The 12,033-nt window shown below is 40.3% G+C and overlaps 1 protein-coding gene across 1 annotated transcript in view; it reads right to left on the bottom strand.

Annotated features, from left to right (window-relative positions):
• LOC128436649 (mucin-5AC) overlaps window positions 1-10,387 on the bottom strand; it is a 39,887-nt gene extending 29,500 nt beyond the window's left edge. The window contains exons 1-17 of the mRNA XM_053418449.1: window positions 10,321-10,387; window positions 10,105-10,164; window positions 9,729-9,990; window positions 9,166-9,280; window positions 7,947-8,037; window positions 7,763-7,869; window positions 7,405-7,633; window positions 6,570-6,695; window positions 6,359-6,476; window positions 6,028-6,166; window positions 4,859-4,969; window positions 4,588-4,657; window positions 3,836-3,973; window positions 2,656-2,820; window positions 2,479-2,573; window positions 2,257-2,383; window positions 784-1,039 (exon numbers count right to left, since the gene is read on the bottom strand). Of these exons, the coding sequence (XP_053274424.1) occupies window positions 784-1,039; window positions 2,257-2,383; window positions 2,479-2,573; window positions 2,656-2,820; window positions 3,836-3,973; window positions 4,588-4,657; window positions 4,859-4,969; window positions 6,028-6,166; window positions 6,359-6,476; window positions 6,570-6,695; window positions 7,405-7,633; window positions 7,763-7,869; window positions 7,947-8,037; window positions 9,166-9,280; window positions 9,729-9,990; window positions 10,105-10,164; window positions 10,321-10,387 (2,276 nt within the window). The remainder of the gene's footprint in view (window positions 1-783; window positions 1,040-2,256; window positions 2,384-2,478; window positions 2,574-2,655; window positions 2,821-3,835; window positions 3,974-4,587; window positions 4,658-4,858; window positions 4,970-6,027; window positions 6,167-6,358; window positions 6,477-6,569; window positions 6,696-7,404; window positions 7,634-7,762; window positions 7,870-7,946; window positions 8,038-9,165; window positions 9,281-9,728; window positions 9,991-10,104; window positions 10,165-10,320) is intronic.
• Between the last annotated feature and the right edge of the window lie 1,646 nt (window positions 10,388-12,033).

Below are 12,033 nucleotides of genomic sequence, written 5' to 3'. Positions count from 1 at the left end.
GAAATTACAACAAATATACATATATATTAATACTCAAACATAACCTTACAACACACTGTTTAAAACCCCAACAGGTCTTTGAACTACAGGGACAGAGTCATTCATTTTTATAATGATCAATTAAATGAGACAAACTCTTTAATTATATAGGTCTCTACTCCACATTTTACTGCTAAAATACATTAGGGACTGGGGCTCTAAGCCTACCAGTACCACAATAAACACGCTTTGTGTGCGATTCGACTATGTATGGCAAATTAGGGAATTTGAGGTAATACAAAGCTATTGTGCAACCGCTTTAAAAACAACTATTTGTAATGCAAAATAGCCTAAATCTGCTCAAAAAGTCCGTCATCAGGTCAGTTTTCAGCCTAGTGTCAGCAGCTTTCAGACTTTTATCTGTTTTCTTTCTCCTCCTCTCTGGGATCATTAAGATGATATTTTTAACAGCAGGCACTTCAACATTGATCACTCGACTCAGAGAGCAAGTCAGCAGATGCTTTTCTGATAAAAAGAAGATAATTGAAGGAGTCTGTAAAGTCAGTAAAACTGGTTAAAACACCACCTCTGAATACCTCTTGATGATAAGAAAAAAAATGAAGAAACGTTTCACACCAATTACTTTTGATCGAGCAACCTCCAATGCAGAACCTTCATCACGCAGTTATGTGAAATTTGTTTGACCAATGTTATAATTTCATCACCATGTCTGTCACTGACACTTCCTGAACGTGCTATTTTTGCTTATCTGCCCAAATCTTGTGAAATACGTAATTTTCATACCACATGACTCCATCCTTGCTGACCACCTCTCCAGGAGACACCACCGAGCCTTGGTCGTAACAGGGACAGGCCTTAGATGGGACACATTTCCCAGAGTCATCCAGGTAGGTTCCCTCTGCACAGATACAGCCGTCAATGGGGGGGAAGGAGATGTGGCAGCTGAGATCTGTGGTGCTGAGGCAGCGGCAGGTGCGACTGCTGGCCGTTATGTTGTAGGAGTAGACCATGCTGCTCGGGCAGGAGATGGCGTATTTCCCTGAGGAGGACAAACCACAGGATCAGTGAAAAACAAAGCTTTTTTGGTATAGTGCCACAGCAGCATTTTATTTGTACTTGTGGTTTCATGTGGGTCCACCCTGCAGGACCAAGGCAACAGCATGATTTCCTACAGGAGATGATTCTTATGTGTTTACTTCTTCGTGTAAATTAAACACAATCTGCAACTGTGGAGTGTTTTTATGTATAAACATACTGTTTGTGTGTGGGTGTGTATGTATCTGTGTGTGTGTGTGTGTGTATGTGTGTGTGTGTATGTGTGTGCGTGTGTGCGTGTGTGCGTGTGTGAGTGTGTGTGTATATCTGTGTGTGAGAGATAACAAATGTAAGCCCTTTGATCAACAATGATATCATGCTGCTCTCTAGTGGACTTTCAGAGTACTTTCCGTGTTTTTCTTCTTACCAGTAATCACAGATTACAGCAATGGACCGGTGTTTAGAGGAATTTAATTTAATTATCTGGTTGCTGGTTCAACTCCTGCTTGCTTTTGATATTATAACTTACTGAATGTTGCAACATTTATGAAATTAAGACAGGAACCCTGCAGATAATCAAACTGCTTTAACAGAGGTTTGAAGAACAGAAGAAAACTTCTCAAGGGCTATCTGGTGTGACATGCTATAAAGAAGGAAAATGTTATGCCCCTATCCTCTGATCAATACAACAATATGCCTGACTGTCTTACCATGCTCCCACCTGCAATTAACATCTGTGTGATCTGTGATCTGATCCAAAGTGTACACAAGTGAATACACTTCAGATCATGTTGTGCCATCACACCTTTTCAAAGCTGTCAATTTGTGATCAGACCTCTCAGGACAGATGTTGATGCCTGGTCTGTACAGGGTTTCAAAAATGATTTGCTTAACAACGTAGAAGGAGTCTTTAAAGCAGTCTCCTTCTGCAAATAGACTAGACCCTGATATTTTCAATTCCGCACAAACAAGAAGACATTTATTCATCATGTCCTCGTGAGCAACTTTGTACAGACAGTTTTATTTGAGCTGCATGTACTGAAAAAGCATTGTGTCCTTTAAAATAAGTAATAGTAAAGAAACAAGGCATGTGAACATAATATGGATTCTAACGGAGGAAAGAATGGTGAGATCAGTTATGAGTGGAAAAACAAACAGTGATTCTCCTTTCAACCATAATTGTGCAGCCCTATAGGTCAGTAATTGCTCCCCACTCCTCACCACAGATGATCTTCCTCCAGCCATTGATCTGGATCCCTGCAGATGCACAGGCATGCACATAAGAAGAGACTGCAGCACACATGCACTCCTCGCTTTTCTCACAGTTACAGCTGTCATACATGCAGTTCTATGAGAGGACAAAATAAAGAAAGAGCAGTGTGAGGTGACTGGTCTGGTCGAGGAAGACAGACATGAGTAAAAGTCGTAGCTGTGAGACCTGACCTCTTTGTAAGAGTCAGGACTGATTTCTTGGTGGCATGGGGAAAACACTCCCTGAGGATCACTCAGCATGGAGCACCAGTGCACAGCGTACTTCTCTGTCGGCGACAAACAAGACCAAAATAAGTAATCCTGATGAAACCAACGTGCTCAGAGACAATCAAAAAGAGTCAGACCTACCATTTTCCAGACTAAGACTGCAGGGGTTGTCAAAGCTCCTCTTAATATCTTTACAACTGCCATGTGTTTTCCAGCTGTTGACAAATCCAGCTGCTGTGGATTCTGGAACACCACTGAGCTTCAGGAAGTCGTCAGCTTGGTTATTGTTGAAGTTCCCACACAGACCTGCAGGCAGACACTATCATGTTAACAACATCACCTAAGCCTTCATTTTATGATACAATTATTTATTGTGATCAAGTCACTACAGCTTCAGAATTTGTATGCCTTACCGTCGAAGATTACTCTTCTTTCTCACAGAGTGATTAAAAAAAATTATAAATGTAAATACATAAAATAGTAAATTGTTCACATGAACCATCAAAGAAGCTCTGCTAACTCAGTGGTCAACACATTACATTCCAATGAACTTCTTCACAATAAAAGCAATAAGCCGTTTTGGCATTAAAACCAATTAATGTAAAGCAACAACAGTAGAAACAGCTTCGATAACTTGCAGCTCTTATACCACTGATCCTCATCATTAGAGATGACAATTAGACTGATATCTGTATATATATATATATATATATATATATATGTCGCACCATATCAACTATGGTCCGAAAATAAAAGGAAGCATATAGACCTTCATATTAGGATATTTAGAGATGTATGTCCTCATAAAAGAGTTGTGTTCATCACAACCCAGAGGGAGTAATGAATTCAACTAATAAGGTCAAAGTTTCCAAATGTAACTGCCACCATAAATAAGACCTTTATATTAAACTGATTGAACACACAGTCTAAGCTTTTAACAGTAAATAAGCTCCCCTGACCTTGTGGAGAAAATAAATACTGAATGAATGTATTAAGGAAACCAGCTCTACAGGGTTGAATAACCTATGTCACAATCCTTTCTGTCTTTACACCCACTCTTGATTGCATTTTTCTTAGAAGTAGAAAATGTGCATGTATGCCTTCCTTAAGTCTTGCTATTTTTTCCCCTAATGGATATGTCTGTTGCTGCTTATGTTGTAATGCAAACTTTAAAGGCTGAAAGAGCTGCTTGTGTTACTTGTCTTGTGTTTTTCCTTTTACATTTATACATATGCAATAACAGGATTCATTAAAGACATCACTCATTTCTGTAGAGTGTTTCCAGTCTGAGATCACATTCTGATTGTTTCAATGCACATACCACAGGTCTTGTCACTGTAGTCACTGCCCACTCTGATGTAGAGTTGCATGATTGGCTGGAGCTGCACTTCCAGTAGAATGCCCACAGAAGTCTGGATCAGCAGGTAGAAAGAAGATGCTCTGAAGGCCGAGATCCCGACTACATGTACAGAGAAATGGACAGGATCAGTTATAAGGGTGGAAAGCTGCCATATGCGTATGCCAATTGGGCTAGTGACAAATACAATTTGCAGTTAGAGAATATTAGATATTCGATATATGGTTTTTTTCATTCTCTCATTATATCTGAATTTAAAACAATCAAGCTGTTTGGGGCAACTGTGTAGAAACAGCCACTGGAACATTATTGGAATCAGATACTGTAGAAAAGGGAATAATATTATTGTAAATCAATTTCATTACAATTATTTTCAAAATATTAAATTTACCATAGATAGACTTTTCTTGGAGAGTAAAGACTGATAGGACACACATACACTATTGTGTGTGTGTGTCCTATCATGTCATCTCGGTCCCCAGCAGGGCCCTGCACCACCCAGTGATTTTAGCTTTGTACAGTTTGTGTGAGTAAACAAGCAGCACATAAACAGAATTATAATGACAGCTCCAACCACTGTGTGGCAGATTTAGTGTTCTCACGAGCTGCTTTACTTTAAAGAATCAAATAACTAAGCTCTATATACACCAGACTAAGTGATGCTGTGTGTTATTTAAACATGTCAGAGGTGGTTACAGATCAGAGGAGTCTCTCACCAGCAGAAAATGGTAACTGAGCGTAGATGCCGTTCATAAAGACCTTGCCACTGGGCTGGATGGTGATCACCTTTATATGAAAGGAAACAAAATGTTATTAAAACATTCATATTTTGGGTCTGTCTACAGGCTATTAAAAACAACAAAACAAACAAGTCATGCAACAATACACAACTTTGATAAATATAATTCATGTAAACATGACATTGACTGATGAGTGATCCAACTCAACCTTGTTACAAGATTGTGTGTGTGTGTATGTCATACTCACATTTGTCGCTCCGGACAGTCCTAGAGTAACAGACTTGAGGCAGGTTTCACTGTCAGTCAGTCCGCACTGTGCCAGTTCTCCCTGTACCACAAACTGGGTTCCATTGCAGTCCTGAACAGATAAAAAGCTGCTGTTCAACTTCTGAACTCAAACAACATGCAAAGGAAACCAAATGCTATTAAAGAAAAGTGATGGTGGATGAATTTGTGCCAGCAATACCAGCAACATTAATATACTGTATATAATTAATAGTAGTAGTTGTGGTAATAATAGTAAAATTGGTGATACTATGAGTACATGTAAAAGTTTTTTACCTTTAGCAATATGAGGTAGGGAAAGGATTATGACCAGTGTACGTGGTTCCTCTGTATTTCACTGTTTCAATTAGCCTAGAGGTTCAAAGTAAAACAATCTACGATTCCTTTGACTAATTTGTCTCATTGTTGAACATAAACACAAGCTCATATTATTAACTTCCTCTTATTTAATAACACATTACATTTTGTCCAAAGCGACTTACAATTAGTACACTCAACATTTATGAGGGGCCATTTTTTAAGGGTTCAGTATCTTGCAAAGGACACTTCGGCATGTAGATTGGGAAGAGTGGGATTTGAACCGGCAACCTTCTTGTTCGGAAACGACCAGTGTACCCCCTAGGCCACACCGCCCCAATACACAATACTACCGTAAATCCATCCATTATCTATACTGCTTATCCCTTAAGGGTCTTAGGGGGAGCTTGAGTCAATCCCAGCTGACAGGGTCAACATACAGAGACAAAAAAAAAATGTCACACTCACAGTTACACCTATAGTCAATTTAAACAGCTAACCTGGCCCCAATCTGCATGTCTTTGGACTGTGGGAGAAAGCCAGAGAAAACCCACACAAACAAGGAGTGAACAGTGCTAACCACGATGCCACCTAATCGAAAATATATTTAATTTAGTTGTATTAGCTGTTATAGCCCTCTCAATAAATGTGGTCAATCCCTTTGCCTTTTTTAATATTTAAATGAAATGATTAAATATATGGGATGGTACAGAGATGACATATGAACCTGCGCTCTCTTGATTTGAATATTTACATCTCTTTATGGAACCATCTGCCTATGACGATTTCAGCTGTTTAGGCTTTTGTATGTGTGTGTTTGTGTGTGAATACTACCTTAGCCAGAGTGTAGGAGCAGTCCCCATGGAAGGTGTAGACTTTTCCATCAAAGGTGTTAACGTGAGCTCCGCCCTCCACAGAGCAGGTTCCTGGGCAGTTCTCCTCCTTACACGTCCACTCACCACTCGCACAACCACTGTCAGCACAACATAGTTTAATCTTAACTGCTGGTGTTAGAAAGAATTCATTTGCAATCATTTGCCAAAACTAGGTGGCACTACCCTGGAATACAGTCTATAAGGCCTTTAAAACACACACACACACACACACAGGCACACACACACACACACACACACACACACAAACACACATGCATATTGTATCATACCATTTTTTGCAGTTACTGGAGTAGGACTCTCCAGGTCCGTAGATCTTGTTGTTGTAGCTGCAGGAGCACTTGCTCAGTTGAACACAACCTTTTTTGTTTAAGTCATCCAGCACCATTCCTGAAAGTAATCAATGCATTTCTTTGTTAAAGCACATTGAGTGTGTTTGTGTCTGTGAGTGTGTGTGTGATTATGTGTGTCACTCTGCTGTACCTGCAGGGCAGAAGCATCCATCGACACAGTGGTTGTCACAGGTGTGGCTGGCCTCTGGGTTGGAGCAGGTATCAGCACAGGGACTGCCACACTCCTTGTACTCCATATTGAGAGGACATGACTTCCCTGTGAATACACCAGATTTTTTCTCACCACTTGACTTACATAACCTCTCAGATAACATTCACATGGCTGTAGCCTTGTTCCTGCCCTTAAACGAGCTGGGGTTGACTTCATGAATCAGTTCACCCTTTCTGACCTCAGTGTTCCATGAAGGAGCTGCTAGCTCAGGAAGTGAATGTGAAATAAAGGTGTAGACACAGTTTTTTACCCCAGTATTCCACAGTCTAACAGTGACAAGAAGTAGATCCCATCAGTTAGATGTTTTGTGAGTGCTGTCTTGTGTTGAATACATTTGTCTTAGATACAGACTATTTACCATTATCCTTATTATTGTCATTATTCGTATTACATTTTATCAGACTCAAAGACACTACATACATAGATACATACATTGGAAAAAAACTGTTTTCGAATAAACAGAACAATATATCAATAATAAACACAGTGTTTTATATCTATATTTTAAAAATGTACTATGTGGATGTGATATTCAAACCCAGGATGCTGCATTTTAGGCTTGGAACGTTCAGGTTGTGTCGCTTTCATATTGAGCAACATTTTGGATTGCGTTGTTTAAAATATGCGTGATGTACAATCCTCACTATTAACTGACAGTGCAATCAAAGTGTGTGTTTGTGTGTGTACTTGTGTGTATGTGTGTGTGTTTGTGTGTGTGTCTGGGAGTGTGTGTGTGTGTGATGAGTGCACTCACAGCAGAGCTCTTTGGCCCTCCAGTTGTTGGGCTTGCCACCAGCATGGACGCACTGTCTGGAGAACTCTGACACGGTGTTACACAGGCAGAAAGGGTCTGCGCGTTCATCTGTGCCGTTGCCGCATTGGCAGAGGTCAGTGGTGCAGGCAGAGGTGAAGGCGTCAACGTCCAGCAGACTGTGACAGCTGTTGAAGGCCGGCCCTGTGAGGATCTGCTCACACAGAGGTTTCTGCAGGACAGACAGGGAAGGACGCAGAGAAGGCAAAGCAATGAAGGGGCAAGGCCATGGTACAACAATGATACAAGTCTAATTTTGTTTAGAATGACTTGATTTCCATATATATATAATTTTCCTCACCATGTCCTTGCAGCTCTTTATTGGTTCCTGTGTGTAGTCGGAGCAGCTCTCAGTTGGACCGTCCATTTTCCAGAAGTTGGCAAAATCCACAGGGGAAATTTTTACACCTGTCAGGAGAATATCACAGTTTAAGACTGTGACCACGACTACACTGGCCAACTTGTTCAAATGTGTCAGAGCGTACCGTGACTGTAGAACTCGTTGTATAGCTGGATCCCATTAAAGTCTCCACAGAGACCACACGTTTGGTTCCTGTATTTCTCGTCTAGCTCCACCTGAGAGGACAAAAGCAAACACACACATCAGTACAGATTAAAACATACACAAATAAAATACAAATAAATAATACAAACACAGATACACACACATGCAAACACACTGAAACCCGCAAAAATAACACCTGATGATTATTTGATCTTACAATGGCACCTGTTAAGGGTTGGGCTTTATTGGGCAGTGTGGGCAGTAATTTCTTTAAGTTGTTGCATTGGAAGCAGGATAGATGAGCAATGATCTGAGCAAGTCGACAAGAAGCAAGATGTGTCGGTTGGACAGCTGGATCAGAGCATCTCCAAAAGGATGTATCTTGTGGAATGTTCCTGGTGTACAGTGGTCAGTCTCGACCAAAACTGGTCCAAGGAACCAGAGCCAGTGAACCCGCAACAAGGCCCTGGGCACCTGATGTGCACAGGGAGCAATGGCTGGCTGGTGTGGTCGAGTCACACAGGAGAGCTACTGAAGAAAAATATTGGCTATGGGACAGAAAGCTGCAAGAACACAGTGCATCGCGGACTGTTGCCAATGGTGCTGCGTTGCCACGTACTGGTCAGAGTCTCTATCCGACCCCTGTCCACTGCCAACAGCATCTACAATATGCACAGGAGCATCAGAACTGGACGATGAAGCAGTGGAAGAAGGAGACCCTGTCTGATGAATCATGTTTTTTTTTACATTCTATACACGGCTGGGTGCATGTGCAGCCTTTAGCGTGGGAAGAAATGGCAGCTGGGTGCTCCATGGGAAGAAGGAAAGCCTGCTGAGGTAATGTGAAGCTCTGGGCAAAGTTCTGCTGGGAAACCTTGGAATCTGGTATTGATTGGGATGTTACTTTGACATGTGATGTATCCCTTGGGTCCTGTCACTCTGCAAGAACTGATTCAGGAATGGTTTGGACATGACAATAGACTTCAAGACAACTTGGCATGCAGATGAACCCCAAACTCTCCCCAACGGCTTTGTATCAATAAAAAATGTGCTGCACATAGAAGCAACGAGTTGTTTATAAGACTAGTTGTTGATTTTATAAATACAGATTTCCATAATATCAGGCATATGGTTTAAATGTTGTGGCTGATCTGTTTGTAAACATAGAGAGTTATTTCTGTGCAGTCCAATAATCTTACCAGAAAAGAGTCCTCCTCATTCCAGGTGGCAAACAATCCCAAATTTGCTTTGATTTTGATGTGGGTAGGTGTTTTTTCAATAAACACTCCTGAGTGACTGAACGGTAAACTGGCTCTGCAGGAAGAAAGAAAAGAAGAAACATAGATTATTTTGGATCTTAGGTTTTTCTAAGCGTCTTTTGGCTCTTTTATTCAAAAAGCCATAGGGAGAGTGTGTGGATCTATTAGTTGTATCTACAGCAACTGTGTGGGAAGGTATACTGTAAACGCATTAAGTGGTAGTGGACATTCCTCTAGAGAAATATACTTTAGTTTCTGGCTAAACTGTTCTAATTATTATCCCTTCAGGCTTGAGGCAGGTCTCAAGTTCAGGATGAATCACAAAGCATAAAGATGTTTGCTTCCAATATTCCAAATAATAATACGGTTTAATAAACTACTTAACAGATTGATCAGATAACATACTGTTTTTTCCCCCCATTGAATAGATTATGATATACTATCAAATATTTACAATCCAGTCTGATGCATTAATTTATGCAGACACAGTGTTTTTAACTCACTCTTTCCCATCAACGACCACTGAACCGTTTGAGAGCTCCACCACTGAACCTTCCAGCTTCATCATGATGTGCTTGATGACGGGATAGCCGGCAATCTCCTCTCTTCTTATCTGGATGTTGAAGTCGCTGTAGCTGCTCCTGCATGATGAGGTCAGGACGTAGTTGCAGGTGGTGGGCAACTGGAACACGTCCCCATCAAAGGTCTTGAAGTGGAAGTTTCCCCATGTACTGCAAACCTGGCCATTGTGGATGGGACTCACACCTAGAATGAAAAATCAGGACATGATGCCACAAATACTAAGTAAGCTCTTTGTCTTAATGTGATGGAATGCTCACAATTTGAAATAGTTCACAGTTACAACAACAACAAGCTCACCTTTTATTTTTCCAGACATCTGGGACATGGAAGAGAACACGTTCACCGTAGACTTTGCCTCTGTTGAGAGAAATAAAAATATTTATTCAGTAATCAATGATCAAATATAAAATACCATTAAAACACTTTACTCTAGCAATATTTGAACAATTAAATTGTTGATCCGTCCAATGTGTTGTATTTCCCAGGCTTCCTAATGGAGTGTAATGTAAGTACCGCTGTGCCAAGCGGCGGCGATGGCAGACAGCGTCAGCCATAGCAACCACTTGTTCGTCATAGCCATTTGCTTCTCCACAGGAACACTGAGGCTGATGGGAGGGAGGTCCAGGTCTTTATACCGTGGGTTGAGATCTTTGTGAGGCAGGTGAGGGAGTGGCCTCTTCTTAGCTTTACATGGTGATTCATGAAGGCTGGTCCTGCCCTTTGGTTGCGTCCCATTCCTTCACTCACACCTGGTATGAAGGTTACTGAGCGTGAAAAGATACGCTCACCTCACGTCTGTGTTGCACACAAATAGGCTCCTGAAGGTCAATGATGACACGCTACATCGGTGTTTTTTCTCTTGTTACTTCTGATGTGTTGTTGATCGTAGAGATGCATAACTTTTTGTTAGCATTCATAATACATAATAAAACGGAAAATAAAATATTTTTTCTACACGAATGCAGTTTCAAATATTTAATTTATGTGATCAAATGCAAAATGATGGGTTTGATTATCATTTTACAGAAACTGTATTTATATTTTACAATTTGTGGGTCTTCCAAAATATATCCCTAAATATTACTGTTTGTTTTATATATTTGTTTTGTAAAACATTAACCATGCTTTGTGATCACAGGGTCGGATCCCATCCAAAAATTTGGTCCTTTAAATTTTCTGCAAAATAAAGGAAAAATACCTCATACTACAAGAAACACAACCACATTGAGCAGTAATAATAATAACAATTAGCTTTATTTATATCTAGTTATAAACTTTATTTAAATGGAACCTTGCAAAACACAGTTACAAAGTGCTTCACAAAACACAAAAGAAGGCAAACTAGCAAATAATTACATATAATTGGAGTGTTTTTGTTTGCTTTGCTTTGTCATATTTTGACTCAAGCGATAAAAGCTTTAAACTATCCAAGGTGTGTTCAGATCTTTTGTTCTCTTATCACCAGCAGTCATCTCTAACAATAGCAAAGATTCAGCAGTGACTCACATGAATGGAGAGCAGACATTACTTAAATTCACTTCACTTCATTACAGATCCATTAGTATTGTTTTACCGTCCACCAAAATGAGATAGTGTGACCAGCCGACGTGAGTCTGCAGTGTGCGTAACGCTCATTGGGTGTAGCCATAGAAACCGCAGCACTAATCATAAGCCTCGATTAGCCACAAAAGTCCTGTGACTTTCAAAGCAGAGAAATCACACGCATGACAACAGCCCATAATAATGCCTCACCCACAAATTATCAAACTGTCTGACTAACTAACTATTAATGACCATCCAACTTATCGGCTTTAACGAGGCCTGTTAACATTTTTACTTCTTATTATTAACAGGGGAAAGAAACATAGAATCCTCAGAGAGAGAAACATGTGAGGGATCCCTCTCCCAGGACGGACTGAAGAGCAATAGCTGTCGCGTGTAACTGAGAACATTAACAAAATAAATTGAGAGGAGTATCAATGTTTAATGTGTTTCTGCATGAGGAAATGTCAGAGATGAAAGGAGCAGTAATGACATTTGTAATGATAGAGGTATTGTCAGTAATGGTAGAATATGTTGTTGTGTCACCATCCACCATCCATTTTGTGAGGTTGGTACTTAGGGTTTCTCAGTCTCTGCATGCTGCCACTTGGACATATCATCAAAAACATGAATGATAACAAAAATGTTTTGGGACACATTTGGACAATTATTCAAATTTGTATT

The sequence above is a fragment of the Pleuronectes platessa genome, chromosome 1 (assembly GCF_947347685.1).
Source record: "Pleuronectes platessa chromosome 1, fPlePla1.1, whole genome shotgun sequence".
NCBI classification, from domain to species: domain Eukaryota; kingdom Metazoa; phylum Chordata; class Actinopteri; order Pleuronectiformes; family Pleuronectidae; genus Pleuronectes; species Pleuronectes platessa.
The sequence above is the reverse complement of the archived record's forward strand: the minus strand, read 5'-3'. Positions and strand labels throughout refer to the sequence as shown.